Genomic DNA, 18,725 nt, shown 5'->3' with positions numbered 1-18,725 from the left:
CACACTCTATCTATCATAGTCTTACCATCAAAATGGCGGAAGCGAAGTGTGAAGAGGGAACAGTCACTGTAAGTGATGCGAAGAAAAGCATTTGTCTCAATCTAATGTTGCTGTAGAATATTATTGTTTAGCTGTCGAGTGGCACAGACACTGTCATTAATTCCCTTTTGTGGTCTTAGTGCCCAGAACTGTATGTTGTGAAGGTGCAGTTACCGTAGCTGTTGTATATTAAGTGGCAAGTTTAGGAGCTAGGGTTGTTTCGCCAATTGTCTCCTGCACAAGCATGTAGGAACTAGTATGTGTCCAAACTGAGTTCACATGTGGACATTGGCAAGAGCTTTGATGGTCACCTGGAATTCAGCAGACAAATTACAACGGACTTATAATGTTATATATGCTTTTATAGATGTTTCAATGGTAATCTGGATTTCAGCAACAGGACATCGTTACCGTTATATACCTATTCCTGGGATGTCAGCAGTCAACTAATTCGTGAATTACGAGCGCATGACAAAATATGTCTCTGTTGACGTGGTTTGTACCATCGACTGTTTTAGAACCAGTGACCGTACTTACTAAGCACTATTATACTTATGTACCATTAACATTTTGGCAGATCGATGAGCAGAAGTTTGACATGGATTTCACTGGACAACACATCGTTACAGTAACAGATCGAAGTGGCCACAGTATGAAATATCAACTCTTTCGTGGAGTACACCTTATACCTATGTACAAAATTGAAATACTTCAACAAATCCAAAGCTTTCGCATGAGACCCGATGACATATACATCACCGGATTTCCCCGGACAGGTAAATTTTAGACGCAGATGAAGTTAAATAGTATCTATCAAAACAATATTTGCAAGGGAGTAAAGACATGATAGAACTGAAAATATTCTCAGTGGCTCCAAACCAGTGATGACACCAGGTGCTCGAGGAGAAGATGTGTGCGTTCTTCTTTACTTGTAGAACCAATTACTTTGTACACACTGTGTGAATTTTGTCCGAATGCAGTGCTTAGACTGCTTAACATTCTCAACCACGCTGCCTTGTTATAATAACATGGCTTGCATGACGCCTTATGTCGATAAAGTAATACAGTTACTAAATTCCTCTTCAATATCAGCTGGGGGGGGGGGGGGGGGGGGCTGTCCTTTACCTTTACTTTGATGGTGAAACCTGAATCAAGAGACTTACCTGCAAGTTGACTGAATCAAAATTAAACATATTGTTTTCTCTTTTCAAAGGAACAAACTGGACATTCGAAATGACAAGCATGCTTCTTAATGGTAAAGCTGAAACCATTCAAAGAGCCAAAGATCTCATGGAGTTAACTCCTCCTGAAGAACTGGCCCAACGGCCATCACCACGTGTTATCAACGCTCATACAAAAATGTCCCACTCTCCAGATGATGTAGCAACTCTCAAGTGCAAAGTCATCTTTAGCCTGAGAGACCCGAAGGATGCTGCCCTATCTCTGTACAAGCTCATTCACGACAGACCCATGCCCTATGGTAGATATCAGGGATCCTTTGAGGATTTTCTTCACCTCTACTTGGATGGAAAAGGTATGACATTTCCTTTGTACTTTGTTACTTTAAAATTGACAAAGGAACATATTTCCATTTAGTTCAAATTATCGCCACTGTAGATAGAACATCCCAGTTCATGTCAGCTGATATAAATATGTCAGCAACGCTTAGCTTTCTAACAGCCCATGCCCCTCACAAGCATCCATTCTCAATAAACCATTGCATTGTCATACGCAAATTGATAAAATCTAAATGTCACACAGTTGGAATTGAAATCGTTGTCTTTGTTATACAGGTTCTCAAGCATACAGAAGAGCAAAAATTAGCTTTTAAACTGAATTCTTTTGTTCAAAAATTCCAATCGTACTTTACCAGTACTAACCAGAAAATTTGGAATGTAATGTACGTAACCAGCTACCCATGAAACTTCGGAGAAAAGCTATGTTTAATTCATTAATATCCGTACACATATGCATGTACGAAACATGACAGTTAGACTGATTCACATAAAGCTGTACATGTCTCCTGTCACTTACATCTTACGAAAGCCTAATGCTGCCACTTTTGTAGCATAAGATATATTTTTTCAAAGACAATTCTTTCAAAAACTTGAAATTTCGAGTATTTTCTCGTTATTTCAAATATTTGTTTCGTTGCTTCGATTAATTTCTCGTTACTTCGAGAATTTTCTCGTTACTTCAAGTTTCAGTCAAAAACTTGAAATTTCGAGTATTTTCTCGTTGCTTCAAGTTTCTTTCAAAAACTTGAAATTTCGAATATTTTCTCGTTGCTTCAAGTTTCTTCCAAAAACTTGACATTTCGAATATTTACTCGTTGCTTCAAGTTTCTTTCAAAAACTTGAAATTTCGAATATTTACTCGTTGCTCCAAGTTTCTTTCAAAAACTTGAAATTTCGAGTATTTTCTCGTTGCTTCAAGTTTCTTTCAAAAACTTGAAATTTCGAATATTTACTCGTTGCTTAGATTCCTTTTTCTTAATTTCTAAGTCTAATGGAGGTAGCATGTATATTTTAGGAGATCTGCCCCGAGCAAGATGACATCCTCATAGTCACAGCCTAAGTCACATGTCTATAGATACAGCAAAAAACATAAAATTCATACCTGAGTATTACCATCAAATGGCACATCTATGGATCATGCTTGGTACGTGTGCCAAATTTCATGAAGCTAGCATGTATAGTTTAAGGAAATCTTCTCCGAACAACATGACACCCTCATATCCACAGCCTAAGTCACATTTGGGAGGAAACCGCAAAAGCTTAAGGTTCATATCTGGGTTTAAACCCCAAATGGCAAACCTATCTATCATGCTTGATTTTATGGTTGGTTGCACAAGGCTTAATTATGCTGTGTCGTTGGAAATTGTGGTATGTGTCCTGATAAAAAAGACAACATTAGGTTTAGAAATGGTTATACGACCTCTAGCCATCTGAAACTTTAAGTGTTATTGAAATTGTTCATTTAATATTTTCAAGAAAACTGCTTCGCCACATGTTGTATGTGGAGACTGGAAGCAAAGCAATTCGTACTGATATTCATACCAAAATGGTATGCTTTTGGAGCAAATTGACTTCAGTCAAATCCTCAAAGTTATCGAATATATGGTATCATTTCACAGTTAAGTCTTATTTGCGGTTCACTCCAAAATGACAGACCTCCTGTAAGATAAATTCAGTGAGTACACTAGTTAGCTCAGCCATGCTCTCCACCCCTATTCCATTAATGAGTTCACTTGGAGTCAGTACATAGTATACAGTCTGTTCAATCTTGGAATTTAAGCAATACCCAATCATCAAAAGGATTTCATTTCACAATGTATGAAATTGAACTTATTCCAGAACCTTATCTTAAATTAACCTTGCAAAGTAGAATTTCACTGAGAAAATTTAGGACAACAAATCATAGGTTACCAATGGAAACAGGGCGCTGTCTGAATGGTTTGAAAGAAAGCCGACTTTGTAATCTTTGTAAACAAGCCATATGTGACGAATTCCATGTTTTACTAATATGCCCACCACTTGTCGGACAACAACGAATATCATTTTCAACAAAATATTTCTGTGTGAATCCCTCTACCTGTACATGTATTTTTCTCATGAAATGTGATTATCAACCACTCACTCTCAAATTAGCCAAATATATGACACACTGTGCCTTTTCAAATGATATCGTGTAAATATATTAATTATATTCACATATACAGGTATGTTCTATGTTTCACCTTTTGTGTTTTTGAGAAAAGAATGAAAATTCTGTTTGTTCTTCTACCAGTCACTACAGAGTATAGTAACAACACATTTCCATCTTTCTTAATTACCTGGTAATTAGAGTGAAAAGTAGTCGAGAACTGAGTTGCTTGAGAAGCTGAGAATGTTCTCAAGCACTTTTAATATAAAAAGTCTTAATATAAAAATCATAATTCATTACATGAATTAAAACAAAGTATAGTTTCCATATCTGGGCACATGTTATTACTATCAGCTTAATTAAGCCTTATGCAAACATATGCAAAGATAACGCGGTTGCAAGGGTGCGCATCCTCCCTATTGAACTGAAAGTTTGTTTTATGACCACTGAAACTCGGGTGGTGTAGGGTGTAGCTTGTAGGGTGTGTGTGACTATGAGGATGCCATCTTGATCGGGGCAGATCTCCTAAAGTATACATGCTAGCTTCATCAAACTTAGAAATTAAGAAAAATAAAATTGAAGCAACGAGTAAATATTCGAAATTTCAAGTTTTTGAAAGAAACTTGAAGCAACGAGAAAATACTCGAAATTTCAAGTTTTTGAAAGAAACTTGAAGCAACGAGAAAATACTCGAAATTTCAAGTTTTTGAAAGAAACTTGAAGCAACGAGTAAATATTCGAAATTTCAAGTTTTTGAAAGAAACTTGAAGTAACAAGAAAATATTCGAAATGTCAAGTTTTTGACTGTAAATTCTCGAAGTAACGAAAAATTAATCGAAGCAACGAAAAAATATTTGAAATAACTCGAAGTTACGAGAAAATTATTGAAATAACGAAAAAACACTCGAAGCAACGAGTAAATAACTGAAGTAACGAGAACTGTCTTTGAAAAAAAATATTTTGTGTTACAAAAGTGGCAGCATTAGGCTTTCGTAACATCTGGGGTGTACTGGACATACCAGCACATCATGCTGTAGTTTTTATGGTTCAAGGCATCTAGTATTAACACTGCTTGGTTGCAAAATAGTCATTAGAAAGGTTGCAAAATCGTCATTAGAAAGAGAGTCAATGTCCATGGAAATGCAACCCATCACATACCTAAGAAAATGAATGGGTAGAAGATGCGTTTAGGCTTTTGTGTTCACAGCATATCCACCCAACTCCGAATGATGTAAACTGTAGCGTACCTTACAATGAATTGCATATAATGTCAAATGTGACTGGCACATCCAAAATATACCCCTAACACCTAAAAAGAACACTGGATGCGTTTCCATAGTTCGTCAATGGCAATGGACATGACATCCAAAACATTAGTCTGACATTGTAAAACTGTAAACAGGTAATGTACATTTTAGTAGAAACAACATAAGTCGATGCAATCAAGCATATCAAAATGTTTTGAATTTGCTTGACGTTATTACTCTTAACAAAGAACTGCAACAATGCAAATGTAAGCTCAACAATAACTGTTCCACAATATGTGACCAACACTTCCGCTTCAAGTACCTTACATTACTGTAATGTTATCCAGGAGTGAATTGCCTGCAAGACTAACTTCATTTCATTTTCATCTAACTTCAACAGTCTCCGAGATTTGTCAGTAGGAACTAGATCATCTACCTTACGCAAAATATCTGATCTCGACACCCAGATTACATCCTCGCATTTTGGCCACTGGAACAGATGTTTCTATTTCTCCAGGAAGGAAACCTCAGCGCCATCTGAATCATTAATATCAAGCACCTTTTCTTCTCGCCCCTTTTCAGTGACGTCCACTCTCTTCCATTGTCCAAAGACACGCTTGCCGGGTACTTTTTCAGCTTCTGTTATTTTATAAATGCATCAGGATTGGCACAGACGGATAAGTCTTCTCTCCTCATTGCCTTCATTGCCTTTGTGCACAAACAACAGCTTCTGCTTATGAAAAATGTGGTAAGTACGTGTCGTCTTGGGCGCATTCTACAGAAGGTGGCAAGATAAAACGGTATGTTTGGATTCTCTGAAATAAACTTACTATGTAAGTTTTCCAGGTTTTCCAGAATCGAGTCAGAACCCGAGTCTGTATCGTTTGACCATTTTCAGTTGCTTTTGAGTCGGCTTTACCTAGCTGGGATTGGCTATTATCAGCCCTTTCCATGAAGCTTTCAACTTCCTTTCTAAACCTTTCTTGAATCCGATATCGTGTGTGAGCAGGAACTGACGACCACTTCGTCTCTGTTTTTCCTAGCTTGTTTCCTTTTGATCCCAGCGCGCAGTATGTACAGACAGCCAACGATATTACTTGATAATTTTTCCACACACGATACTGCGAAGTGCCTTCTCCTTGTTTTTTCTGTGAACAACTTTACTTCGAGCATCTTTAATTTCATACAACAAAGCAAACCCTAAAAGAACCTGGTGTCGGACTTTGTCACCCTCTGCTACTGATAGACCTGCTCGCACTAAATCTCTCGGAGTCATATTCTTTGGCGTTTTCGGCGAGTCCACTGATATACGTCTCTTTGTTTGCTCTTTTCTCTCTATTTTTACTGTTTAAGCTGTGATATACTTTTGTGGGCTAAAACGAGAGCTGTACTAATTCGGCGTCTTGTGCCTGCTTTTCTTTGGTTATTGAAATTCAGCCTTGCAACTATGGCTTGAATATCGGAGGCATTTACACTATCATACCCACTAGTGTTTTCAGGGAATTGCATGTTTTCTTCACGGTTCAGAGCCGCTGTGATATCTCTTTTCATTTTCCGATGCTTCTTCACTCTTTCCCTGCTAACAACGTTTCTCTTTGTCCTTTCTTTGTGATTCAGTTGACTGCTTGGAACATAATAACCATTCTTCATCTTCTCTCCTTTGCAAGGTACTCCTCCCTTCCTTTTCTTTCTTTCTTTCTCTACAGGCTGTCTGTATCTCTGCTCTGGTCTTTCCCATGCCTATGAATTATTTACACACTTTATTGCTGTCTTATGATACACTGTAAAGTAAATACCATCAGTGAAAGTACCTGGTAATGTACCAGACAGTGTGCACGTGTATCGGAGTAATAAATTCACAGAAATACAGGTTATTAATGAAATCTTAATTCAAACAAGAACAGTACAGATAAAAATTTTTAATAAAATATGAATCAGTAGAGTTATGTCAACGTACCATTCAAAAGATAACATTTACTTCGTAAGATATCATACAAGCAGCACTAACATTTCATTAGACATTTCATTACCAATTTTGTACGTTACGTTACGCACATTACACTAATTCAGTAATACCTATACAACAAATTTCGGATAAATTCATCAATATGACAATTTTTCAGAAAGTACAGGGCACGGATGAGGAAACAGTGTGTAGATAAAGTAACGTTTCACATATTTAATCACCCTCATATTATCCTAACAAAACACACCCAACGTACTTACCGAAATGTGTTGATAATCGTCTTAGATGTCAGATATGGTCGGCTGTCCTATGTTGTAATGATGTTAGCAAAATGGCTACGTCATTCCACGTGTTTTATACTAAGCTAAGCTGTTTCACATTCATGTTGGCGGTTTCGAATCTAATGGTAACGCACATTACGGTAACGTACCTTTCTGTTAAGTACAAGTTTGTCCTTATTGATCCCATTTTTTTGTCGAACTTGGCACTTTTTATAATATATTGCAAACAACTCCATGCATTATTCTAATAGTGACATGCATTTATCTAATCTCTAAATGAGTACCAGTTGGTGGCCACGTACGTTACATCCTTAACCATAACCATTGAATGATGGCACATAAGATGAGTATAGAAACACTAAATTATTCTTATGTATGAACCAAACATTGTTTTCTTGTAAAGTACGATATTATCAGTTAAAATAAAACCAAATAATTGTTTTACTCCGTAAATATTGTTTGCATCAATGTATTTATGAAAGTAGTCGCGTGCTGCATGAAAACTAGAGACACAGTTATAACATGCTCTGCAATATCCGCAAAAACGGTCACATCATGGTAGCTTAATAGAAATATATAGTCACATATCTTGTTTATCATAATACTACTTTATATATAATATTTATTGCAGAATTCATTAAAACAGAACCAATGATTGTTGTCAGTCTGGCCTGGAGACAGTAACGTACAATGCAAAATCAGTAATATACTTCCCCTGCGCTTTTGATGTTTACATGAAAAAATTGAATGGATGCCTGTAATAGTACAGCCAAGTACTACTGCATTTAATCCAGTCATTAGATTAATCAAGGACGTTGTTAAAAGTACAAAAACCCAGAGATATGAAAGCAACGGTTTGTTGAGAATGCGATTAAAGGGATTCGGTGGTCTGGCTTGTTGTTTTGGTTGCGGCAACGTATGCCAGTTGTATAACTCAGTGTGTCGATAACTCATGATGTTCACAACTGAATTGTCTGGTCCAGTTTGGATTATTTACACACCTGAAACATACAAACACTCACCGAAATTGGTGTCGTCGCGTTTAATGTTGCTGAAATTGCTGAAATTCTACTCCATTCGGAATAAAACCATTCTCACGCAGGTAAACCATAGTATTGGTCTTAACGGGAACAATAGTCTCAGAAGGTATGAAACCTTTTATTGATTGTACGTTTTGTTATGACAAGTGCACATTATGTTTGCAGTAAAGCCCAACTCCCATGGAAGTTCACCCTACTAATAGGTTGATTTGTATGATGTTCATATCCAGTCATTTCTCTGATTTACTTACATGTTGTTGCAATTCGCTGACCTTGCACAGGAAACAGATTTTCAATTTTGCTTCAGTGGAAAATAATGGCATATTTGAGCACTTGAGAGACACCGAGGATTATTTTAGTCACCATCCCAATGTTCCAGTTCACTTCCATCGTTACGAAGATGCCGCGAAGGTAGGAAACCTCGTGGAACAAATGACTTTAGCAGAGGCTAAACATGGTTATTTGTGTAACATAACAGGTCAGATGAGACCGTGGAAAAAAATAGATATTCTTATTTATTCGAGTGTAGTTTGTATTCAGTTATCACTTAGAACAACATATGTACATATATACAATGTCAGTTCAATGCGTATACATGAGGGTGTGCGTGCACATAGTTTACACGTTTGTGATTCTATAGACGATGTTTGTTTCCTTTCTGAGGATCCTGTACGTGCTGTACAAGCTCTGTCTGACTTCCTCGGGCTTCAAAGAAATGATGATCTTTGCCTGGCCATTGCAGAAAAATGCACCTTCACTAGAATGAAAAACGATAAGGAGCCCTTCGCAATAAAACTTGATGGTGAAAACGTCCTTTACAGAAAAGGTAATTTCTTGACTTTTATGGCTCTTGAAATTCAACAGCAAACGTATTGATCTGTGACAACACTATGTTATAGAGTCTTCTCTTGCTTCTTCATCATGTGATTGTTGATCAAGTGATGAAGAAATACTACACATTCCCAAACGTCTTACCTTGACTGGCTGAGTGTTCTTTTATTGTATTAGGTGTACCCCATTACAAGGGAGTAACACTTCTATGTAGACCGTTGGGGATGCCGAATTCATTTGCTACTTCGAGGTAGTAATTCATTATCTCGAATAACATTGAAGCATGCATAATGTACGGGATTCAATGTACAGATTTAAAAGTGAGGTGTTCGGTAAGATAAATACATTGTTCACTGGTCCTTCGGGGCCCATGGGTTGATGTATCCTCGATGTTAACCCTTTGTACGGCAATATTTTCCCCAGGAATCGTTGGCGATTGGAAAAACTATTACACCAAGCCGATGTTGGAGGATTACTACAGAGTTTATGAAGAAAGGATGGCGGGGTCAAGATTCTATGCTGTGTACGCCAGGAGGAAATACTAACTCTGTGAGAGTGATTATTACCATGTGACCATGTCTGTCAATTAGCATCATATCTCTATCAAGTTTACATTACACCGTCATAATGGGATTCCATGGCAAAATGGTTCTGTTGGAATGATCAAGTCACTTACTAACTGAAAGCTGATTGCTTGTCATGATCACACTAATTAGCATTGCTCCTGTCACAGGAGGCATAATATATAACGTTTCCAACACATTTCCTTATCTCGAAAAGTGTCTGGTACAATTTTGATTATTGAAGTTTGAATTTACTCATTTTACATCTGAATCATGTGATCACCAGGAGATGCTTTGAAGGATTGATTGTCACAGCATATTCGATCAGAGAGTTACAAATCGAAAACCAAAACTTCGGTCTATCTGCCCCCGCAGAAAAACACAGGCAAATGATTTTATATTTGGGCTACTTTACTATAACTGTTAAGATCCGTATTATAAAGCGGTTGCCATATGTCCTATACACAATAATTTACAGTATATTGATTATGAACGCTCAAATGACAAATCTTGGCCTGTGACTAGAAACAAACCTTCACCGGTAGGCACCTTTTGAATAAATAATATACAAGTAGTGCATCAACAAACAAAATCCTCCAAGGGAAATCTGCTCCAGAAAATGTGATTTCCTTGCTTTTTGCTCGAAAATGCCTCATGCGTCCTAAAATCCGCAGATAAACTGTCAGACAATAATGTTTGTACTGTGAGACGAATATACCATTTTTGACTACCTTTATTGGTCCATCCGTGTCTTTGTTATAGGTATGACCCGTGAAGGTTCGGGTAGAATAGGCCTTCAGCAACCCATATTTGCCACAAAAGGCGACTATGCTTATCGTAAGAGGCGACTAACGGGATCGGAGGGTCAGGCTCGCTGACTCGGTTGTCATCGGTTCCAAATTGCGCAGATTGATGCTCATGCTGCTGATCATTGGATTGTCTGGTCCAGACTCGATTGTTTACAGACCGCAGCCATATAGTCGGAATATTGCTAAGTGCAGCGTTAAACTAAACTCCTCACTCACTCACTCATTCACTCACTCGTTCAAGGTATAGCAGCAACATAGCTGTTGGTCGGAAAGCACATCTATGTGTCAGTTCAAAGTACGGTTACACGAAGTCAGTCCGTAAATATTCCAGTCAAATCCACACGGTCAAGTGGTAACCATGCATGCATGCAGACAGACAGATAGACAGACCGATTTCGTTCGATTTTTGTTTGTGTTTTTCCTTGCCTCACCCAACCTTACGGTATGTGTAAATGCGGATGTTTCTGAAATGTTGTAAATTAACAGCATGTCAGTGATCAAGTTAGATGCTATAATCTATTGTGATGATTGACTGAGTTTTCAAAATCAACTGGAATTTCATTGAATTTAATTATTGACAACTGTTTACTCGTGCATGGTACACGTTTGCTGTATCATTCGGGTGCATAGGGCTTGTCCGACAAGAAGGCAAGACGGAGCAAGCTTCATTCTTCACTAATACAGGAAAGGCACTGGGTAATTGACATAGAAGTCTAGGCAAGGAGTGAATGAGTATATTAAAAGTTAAAGTCACATCGGCACTATTTCAGCCACATCAAAGCAATTTGTAAATTCACTATAAATACATATAAGTAATAACAGAACTGTCATGTTATAATATCAGGGTAATTTAGAAGTAAATCTAGCATCTATTTCTAAAATGTGATTTCAAATCCTGACAAGACAGTATAAAAATGGTCTTGATCGCTGACAACGGAAGGTTGATCACCATACTAGTGACCATGGGGTCTTACAGCACATTTGCTTCTAGCATGGATTTACACCATCTCTTCAGCTGTTAGGAATTTAGACACATCTAGCCAAAGGACAGGGGAAAGTTTTAGTGTTCATTGTACACTAGTGGGACTTACGTACCCTCTCAGGAGGACAATAATTTTATAGTACTTTAACACTATAGTACTTTGTTGGCTACTCATTAGTTAGCAATATACCTCTAAAAGGAGGACCCTGGTACACTATCGCTCTCGGGTAATTCTATAAGTCCCCATGGTGGTCAGTTACATTGAAATCTCCAATTCAGAGGGGCAGACCTCCAGAACATGGACTAGATACGCTGTCTTTGAATGTTGGATGTTCGCCACCTTGGTGTTTTACAACATTGTCAGTGATTGTTGTTTTATACCGTCTGGAGATCCTTGACAACCGGCAGCAGTGCTGCACACTGAAGATGTAGTTTTGGCGTTTCCTTAGGCCCCAGTCCACAAGTACTTGTCGGCATTCTGTGGAAAAGGAGCTTTATATTTTTCAGACCGAGAACACAGAGGTTGTACCCATGGCTACATAGATTCGTGAATGCTTTATACGACAATACTCCACGTCTTGTGAGACCGTCTATCATCGAATGAACAAGAGGGTTTCAAGATGCATGCTGAATTCATAAACTCTGTTGAAATCTGTAGAATAAGCCGTGACGTGAACACTTTGGGATGCGAAGTTTTCTTCTGTTGTTTCAGATCAGAGCAGAATCTGCAGTTTTGCCGGCAGTTTTTGCAGAATTTTCAGTGCAGCTTGAAACAACATGCAGTTAAAGTAGGATAATTTTGTGGACGAGTTTTAAGTTTAATAACTGTCAGTCGAATAATTACAACTGGCAATGTTATTACGAAGATGGACTTGATGAATTCATTCCAAAACAGTTTGATAGTTGGATATTCAATATATAATTATATATCATAGTTGTCCTCACTTACCGAACCACATAATGAATATAACCAAATCAAGCAACCCTTTTGGGAGGAATGCTGAGAACACGATTTAGATCAAGTATCGTATTAACGATTACAAAAGGTCTTGTGTGTTAATATCCTCTCGGCAAATGATAATGAAAACTTAGACTTTTGAAAACATAAAAACGTATACAATAACAAACTAAACTAATACAGTTTAAGGTAGTGTTTTTAGGTAGCTTTGTTATTGGCCTTTACTCTTCTGGGAATTGTGAAAATATTTATCATCTAATGACTCTGAAGGCAATAGTGTGAAGTGGGTAAGCATGACTTATGTGCAGGTAAGTGTGACTGAGTCCCTTTCACACGTTTAGGCACAAGTCCACTAGGAGTACTGAATGCAAAAGTCACTGCAGACAATAATGGATCCAACCAGGAATCTACGTTATGTGCCAGTTTAATGTAGTTGTGAAGTGTTGTCTTTTGTTAGTTAGGCTTGTTTTGGTTACTTCTGCTTTAGGTTCACGTTCCACACGTTCTGACAAGAGATGGATTAGCTATGTATGCATGCAACAGCAACACTCATATTCCAAACCTTCAAGTCTTAATGAAACACAAACACACTTAATGGAACTGAATTCCAACCATTACATATCGTACCTGCTGTCACCTCTCTGTCCCTCTTTCATTCCATCTGTCTCATTCTCTCGCACACATGCACACACTTGCCGTGCCAGCATTGTGTATTATTGTTGCAGGCGTTCTCAATGTGTCCAGTGAGAAACAACTTGAAGGCAGCTGTGCCTAACTGTAAAATTTCAGAAACCTCCTACATCAGAAGGAAAACGGTAATGATAAGACTGCAACCTTTCACCCCATCGCAGGCAGAATAGTGAGTGTGAGCACACTCGGTGCATTACAGGGTAAACATCAAAATGGCGGAGGCAAAGCGTGAAGAGGGAATGTACACTGTAAGTAGTAGGAAGAAAAGCGTTTGTCTCACTTTAATGTTGCCGAAAAAGTGTTTAGCTATCGAAATCTCTTTTGTCGTTAGTGTGCCCAGCGTTGTATGCTGTAAAGACGCAGTAACTGTTGATGTTATATAACAAGTGGCAAATGTAGGAGCAAGTATTGCTTCTCCACTTGTCTCCCGTACAAGCATGTAGAGGCTGGTATGTGTCCAAAATGAGTTATTTCAGTACTTTGTAGACTATGATCACATGGAATATAGCGGGCAGATTTCCGCGGACTTATAATGTCATGTAAGCATGTGAGGATGGTGAGCATGTTTTAATGGTAATCTGGATTTCGGCCAACAGGACATTGTTACGCATTCCAGGGATGCAAGCAGGCAACTAATTCGTGAATTATGACCGCATCACGAAACATGTCTCTGTTGACGTGGCTTCTACCATCGACTTTACATTTAATAACTGACTCATTATTTAGAACCAGTCACCGTCCTCACTGAGCACTATTAACTTATGCGCCTTTAACATTTTGGCAGATCGATGAGCAGAAGTTTGACATGGATTTCACTGGACAACACATCGTTACAGTAACAGATCGAAGTGGCCATAGTATGAAATATCAACTTTTTCGTGGTGTACACCTTATACCTATGTACAAAGTTGAAATACTTCAACAAATCCAAGGTTTTTGCATGAGGTCAGATGACATATACATCACTGGATTTCCCCGGACAGGTAAATTTTAAACGCAGATGAAGTTAAATAGTATCTGTCAAGGGACTGAAGACATGATAGAATTGAAAATATTCTCAGTGGCTCCAAACCAGTGATGGCACCAGGTGTTTGAGGTGAAGATCTGTGTGTTTTTCTTTACTTGTAGAACCAATTATTTTGTAAACACTGTGTGAATTTTGTCTGAACGCAGTGACTAGAACTTAACAATGGTTAACATTCTCAACCACGCTGCCTTGTTACAATAGCATGGCTTGCATGACGTTTTATGTTGATAAAGTAATACACTCTACGATATCAACTGTAGAAGGACCTGGTCTTGACTTTGATGGTGAAAGCTAGACGAACTTGTAAGTTGATTGTATCAAAATTCAACATATCATTTTCCTTTTTTTAAAGGAACAAACTGGACGTTCGAAATGACAAGCATGCTTCTTAATGGTAAAGCTGAAACCATTCAAAGAGCCAAAGATCTCATGGAGTTAACCCCTCCGGTAGAACTGGCCCAACGGCCATCACCACGTGTTATCAACGCACATACAAAAATGTCCCACTCTCCAGATGATGTGGCAACTCTCAAGTGCAAAGTCATCTTTACCCTGAGAGACCCAAAGGATGCTGCCCTATCTCTGTACAAGCTCATTCACGACAGACCCATGCCCTATGGTAGATATCAGGGATCCTTTGGGGATTACCTTCACCTTTACTTGGATGGAAAAGGTCTGAAATTTCCTTCACATTTCACATTGTACCTCATGAAATAATTGACAGTCGAATGTAGTTCTATTTTGTTCAAAGTATCCCCTGTGTCTATCATACAATTATTAACCGCGGTATCCACTCAAGGACAACCGAACCGGAACGATGACAGCGTATAAAGACAACCTGATAAACCACCATTTAACAGGTGTGGCCACTTCGGCATAAATCATTGTTTCAACGAGGCAATTACATCTTCGCGGGTATTGACACTTTGAACACTGATACATTGTCACATAGGTATTGTTTATCATCTCATCTGGTACGCTGGTCTTTTCGAGCATGCTGATGAATTCAAATTACGTCTTACATTGTTATTATTGTATGTATGTATGTAGTATATGTCCGGTTTCGTCTCTTTTCGCCTTCAACCCATATCGCATACAAAAACAATGTAGGCTTATTGGGATTAGAAAATGCACCCCAATACTGTTAAATTAATCTTGCACGACGTGAATCCACTACGAAGTTACAACTGTGTTATAATGAAACGGATGGGAATAATGCATAAGCCTTTTAAATTGTAAAAGTTATAATGAAATACGGTTAAATTCACACTGTAAAATACTCGGTTGTCTGGTACTAATAGGCTTTAAACAGGGAAAACGAGATCATTTAAAGAAAGTCTATATTACATTATATAACGATTGTGTTTAGTCTTATTCAACTGAGAAAATTCTGGTAGCGAAACAAAAATATCAGATCAGTTGATCACGCTAAGTGCTTATTACTTGGAATAAACATGAAACTACCACTCACGCAGCAGTATCATTACTTATACTCTCTAATTTTGTTAAATTAAGATAATTCTGGTAGTGAAATAAAAAAATTCTGCCAGAAATTTCTGCAGGAAAAAAAATTCTGCCAGAAATTTCAGCCGGAAAAAACATTTCTGCCAAAACTTTCTGCAGAGAAAAAAATCTGCCAGAAATTTCTGCAGAGCCAATTTGTGAACACACGTGAACACACTGGCAAATGAACTTTTCGTGTTCATCTCCTCGAGACCTTTCCAGTGATATAAAATATGTCTTTGTAGCTTGTTTTCTTCTGTGTGTCAAGTTAGGACTCGCTGGCCATTACTAAGTTGTCCCGCCCGGCCTACTATGTTAACAACATTTCGGTTTTAAAGTATGGAAATAAGAACATAACACTAACAGACTAGATTCATTTCCTTCAATTCCTCTTGTGGTATCATGTACCGTAAGTCCTCAAAATTCCAAGGTGGCCTTTGTAGAGTCTTTTCTATAATTTACTTAGTTGGTGTTCCTTGGTAAAGGGTGCAGGTTTTTCAAATTTGCTTCAGTGGAAAATAATGGTATATTTGAGCACTGGAGAGACGCTGAGGACTTTTTTAGCAACCATCCTGATATTCCAGTTCACTTCCAGTGTTATGAAGACGCCATGAAGGTAGGAAGATTCGTAGATGAAATGATCATAGCTCTAAAGCAGTTCTACTTACATTTAGTTAAGGCTTACGGTTGCTTCTGCTGTAGAATTATCAAAGCATTCTCATTTATTCGGTTTATTCTGTTATTGCTTACCAGCAACATATGTGCAAATATACAATGTCAATTCAATGCGTATCCGTGTGTGTGTGCGTGTGCGTGTGCCTGCATGAGTGTGTAAGCTTGAAAGTTAACATAGTTTGTACGATTGTGATTCTATAAACCATGTATTCTTTCTTTTCTAAGGATCCTGTACGTGCTGTGCAAGCTCTGTCCGATTTCCTAGGGCTCCAAAGAGATGATGATCTTTGCCGGGCTATTGCAGAAAAATGTGTCTTTTCTAGAATGAAAATCGACAAGGAGCCTTTCGCAATAAAACTGGATGGTGAAAATATTCTTTACAGAAAAGGTAATTTCGTGAAGATTTTGTTTTGTTACTCCCCATCTCCATCTGCATCAGTTTTCTTATTGACATACATCTGAGGGAACGTGACATTTTGGAGTGTAGGCTTATATCTGTAGGTGATGTCGAGCAAGTGATGAAGGAGTAAGAACATACTCTGAAAAGGAATGTTCGATACAATAGAAGTTGGTACGAATACGCGTTCATACGACATTGTTTTTTACCCAGGAATCGTTGGCGATTGGAAAAACTATTACACCAAGCAGATGTTGGAGGATTACTACAGAGTTTATGAAGAAAGGATGGCGGGGTCAAGATTCTATAATCTGTATACCAGGAGGAAATACTAACTCTGTGTGAGTGATTATTACCATATGACCATGTCTGATCATTACCATGTCACCATGTCGGACCATTACCATGTCACCATGTCTGACCATTACCATCATGCCTCTATCAAGTACACATTACACTGTAATATTGGGATTCCATGGCCAAGTAGTTCTGTTGGAATGATCAAGTCACTTGCAAGACGAAGACACATTGCTCACCATGATCACACTTACTAGGATTGCTACTTGTCGCAGACATAATATATAACGTTTCCAGCACATTTCCTTATCTCGAAAAGTGTCTGGTACAATTTTGATTATTGAAGTTTGAAAATAATTATTAACTCATTTTACATCTGAATCATGTGATCACCAGGAGATGCTTTGAAGGAATGATTGTCACAACATATTTGATCACAGAGATACAAATCGAAAAAACAAAACTGTCTGTCTGCCCCCGCAGAAAAAACACAGGTAAAATGATTTTATATATGGGCTACTTTACTATAAATGTCAAGATCTTTAAATTTCCAGTGGACTATACCTATATACCTGGATGAGTCACTGAGTATATTCTCTATTGGGGGTCAATGAAGTAAACGTGACGCCAACGAAATAGGTCCTTCCATATCAGGAACTCGCATTCCACCTTTCCCTATCACTATCAACGCATATTGCACGAACAGTCTATTTGAACTTTTTACATCTGCCAGAATCTTCAGGAGTGCTGTTGGTATACAGCTGACGGCATGGTACCGTGGTGGTATTTGTATCTATTGTAATGAAGGTCAAGGTTGCCGAATCCAGATGACGTTGAAGGTCACCGGATGTCTGAGAGAATTCCACTCAAATACAGACAGCCGTTTGATTAACATCCTGAACACCGGTTTGATAGATTTCGTTTGAGCTTGGTCCGTTTTTTATCCGAGATCTTATGTATATGTGTTTGTGAATGCGGATCTTGCAGTTTTGAAGTGTAAATAAAATATATAAAAGCGTATAATCTAAGCAGATGTTACCATATCATAACCACAAACCGGCGCTCAGTCATAACATATTGTCCATAGGTTTAAACAGAGAGTTTTAATTGTTTCTTGTGATGACTGACTGATGTTTTCATTTTATATTCGTTTCAAGACGAAACTATTTCTAGTACCAGCTGCAACAGTACTGATGACACATTTACTTACTCACTTATAATTCGGTATTACAATTTTGGAAGAAACAGCTCTTCACTCTCGTTGCTCAGCTTACAGACTACGCTATTTTATTTGGATGCTGTATACCCGTACATGGTACAATTTCTAATATCCTACGGGTGTACAGGGTATGCTCAACAAGAAGTGGTAAGCGTATTTCGTCAGCAGCTTTATCTCATAGGGAATGCACTGGATCATCGCCATAGAATTCTATGCCTTTCCTGTGCAAGGATTTCAGTGCTAGATGAGACTCAACCTATTATATTTTTTAATTTACAACGTAGAAAGTGTTCTGGTGTATCTCTAAGAGAATATAAATACAATATAAACACAATATAGAGTTTTGTGCCATTGTATCATTTCAACAGTCGCTTGGATTCATAATGTTTGTTTGCTGTTTGATGTTGCATTCCAGCAGGATTCTTAGCGACTTAGTGTGTAAATGTTCGCATATGAAGCAGATAATCAAGAGACTGCCATCTGCATGTACGGAACACTGATGACATGAATCAGTGAGTGAGTGAGTTTAGTTTTACGTCGCACTTAGCAATATTCC

At 38.1% G+C, this 18,725-nt stretch overlaps 1 protein-coding gene across 3 annotated transcripts; it reads left to right on the top strand.

Moving 5' to 3' along the window:
* Window positions 1-18,499, top strand: LOC137262182 (sulfotransferase 1B1-like). 3 transcript variants are annotated; one of them, XM_067799968.1, is made up of 6 exons: window positions 1-68; window positions 617-815; window positions 14,431-14,751; window positions 16,094-16,197; window positions 16,482-16,644; window positions 16,867-18,499. In XM_067799968.1, exons 1-6 carry the CDS (start codon window positions 33-35, stop codon window positions 16,986-16,988), a joined length of 945 nt encoding a protein of 314 aa, XP_067656069.1. In that variant the 5' UTR covers window positions 1-32; the 3' UTR covers window positions 16,989-18,499. The 3 variants fall into 3 exon arrangements, with proteins under 3 accessions (XP_067656069.1, XP_067656070.1, XP_067656068.1); XM_067799967.1 differs by lacking the exons at window positions 1-68; window positions 617-815 and adding exons at window positions 13,109-13,299; window positions 13,836-14,034; XM_067799969.1 differs by lacking the exons at window positions 1-68; window positions 617-815; window positions 16,867-18,499 and adding exons at window positions 13,106-13,299; window positions 13,836-14,034 and having other exon boundaries at window positions 16,094-16,566.
* The last annotated feature ends 226 nt before the right edge of the window (window positions 18,500-18,725 follow it).

The sequence above is a fragment of the Haliotis asinina genome, chromosome 14 (assembly GCF_037392515.1).
Source record: "Haliotis asinina isolate JCU_RB_2024 chromosome 14, JCU_Hal_asi_v2, whole genome shotgun sequence".
Classification (NCBI taxonomy): Eukaryota; Metazoa; Mollusca; class Gastropoda; order Lepetellida; family Haliotidae; genus Haliotis; species Haliotis asinina.
The sequence above is the reverse complement of the archived record's forward strand: the minus strand, read 5'-3'. Positions and strand labels throughout refer to the sequence as shown.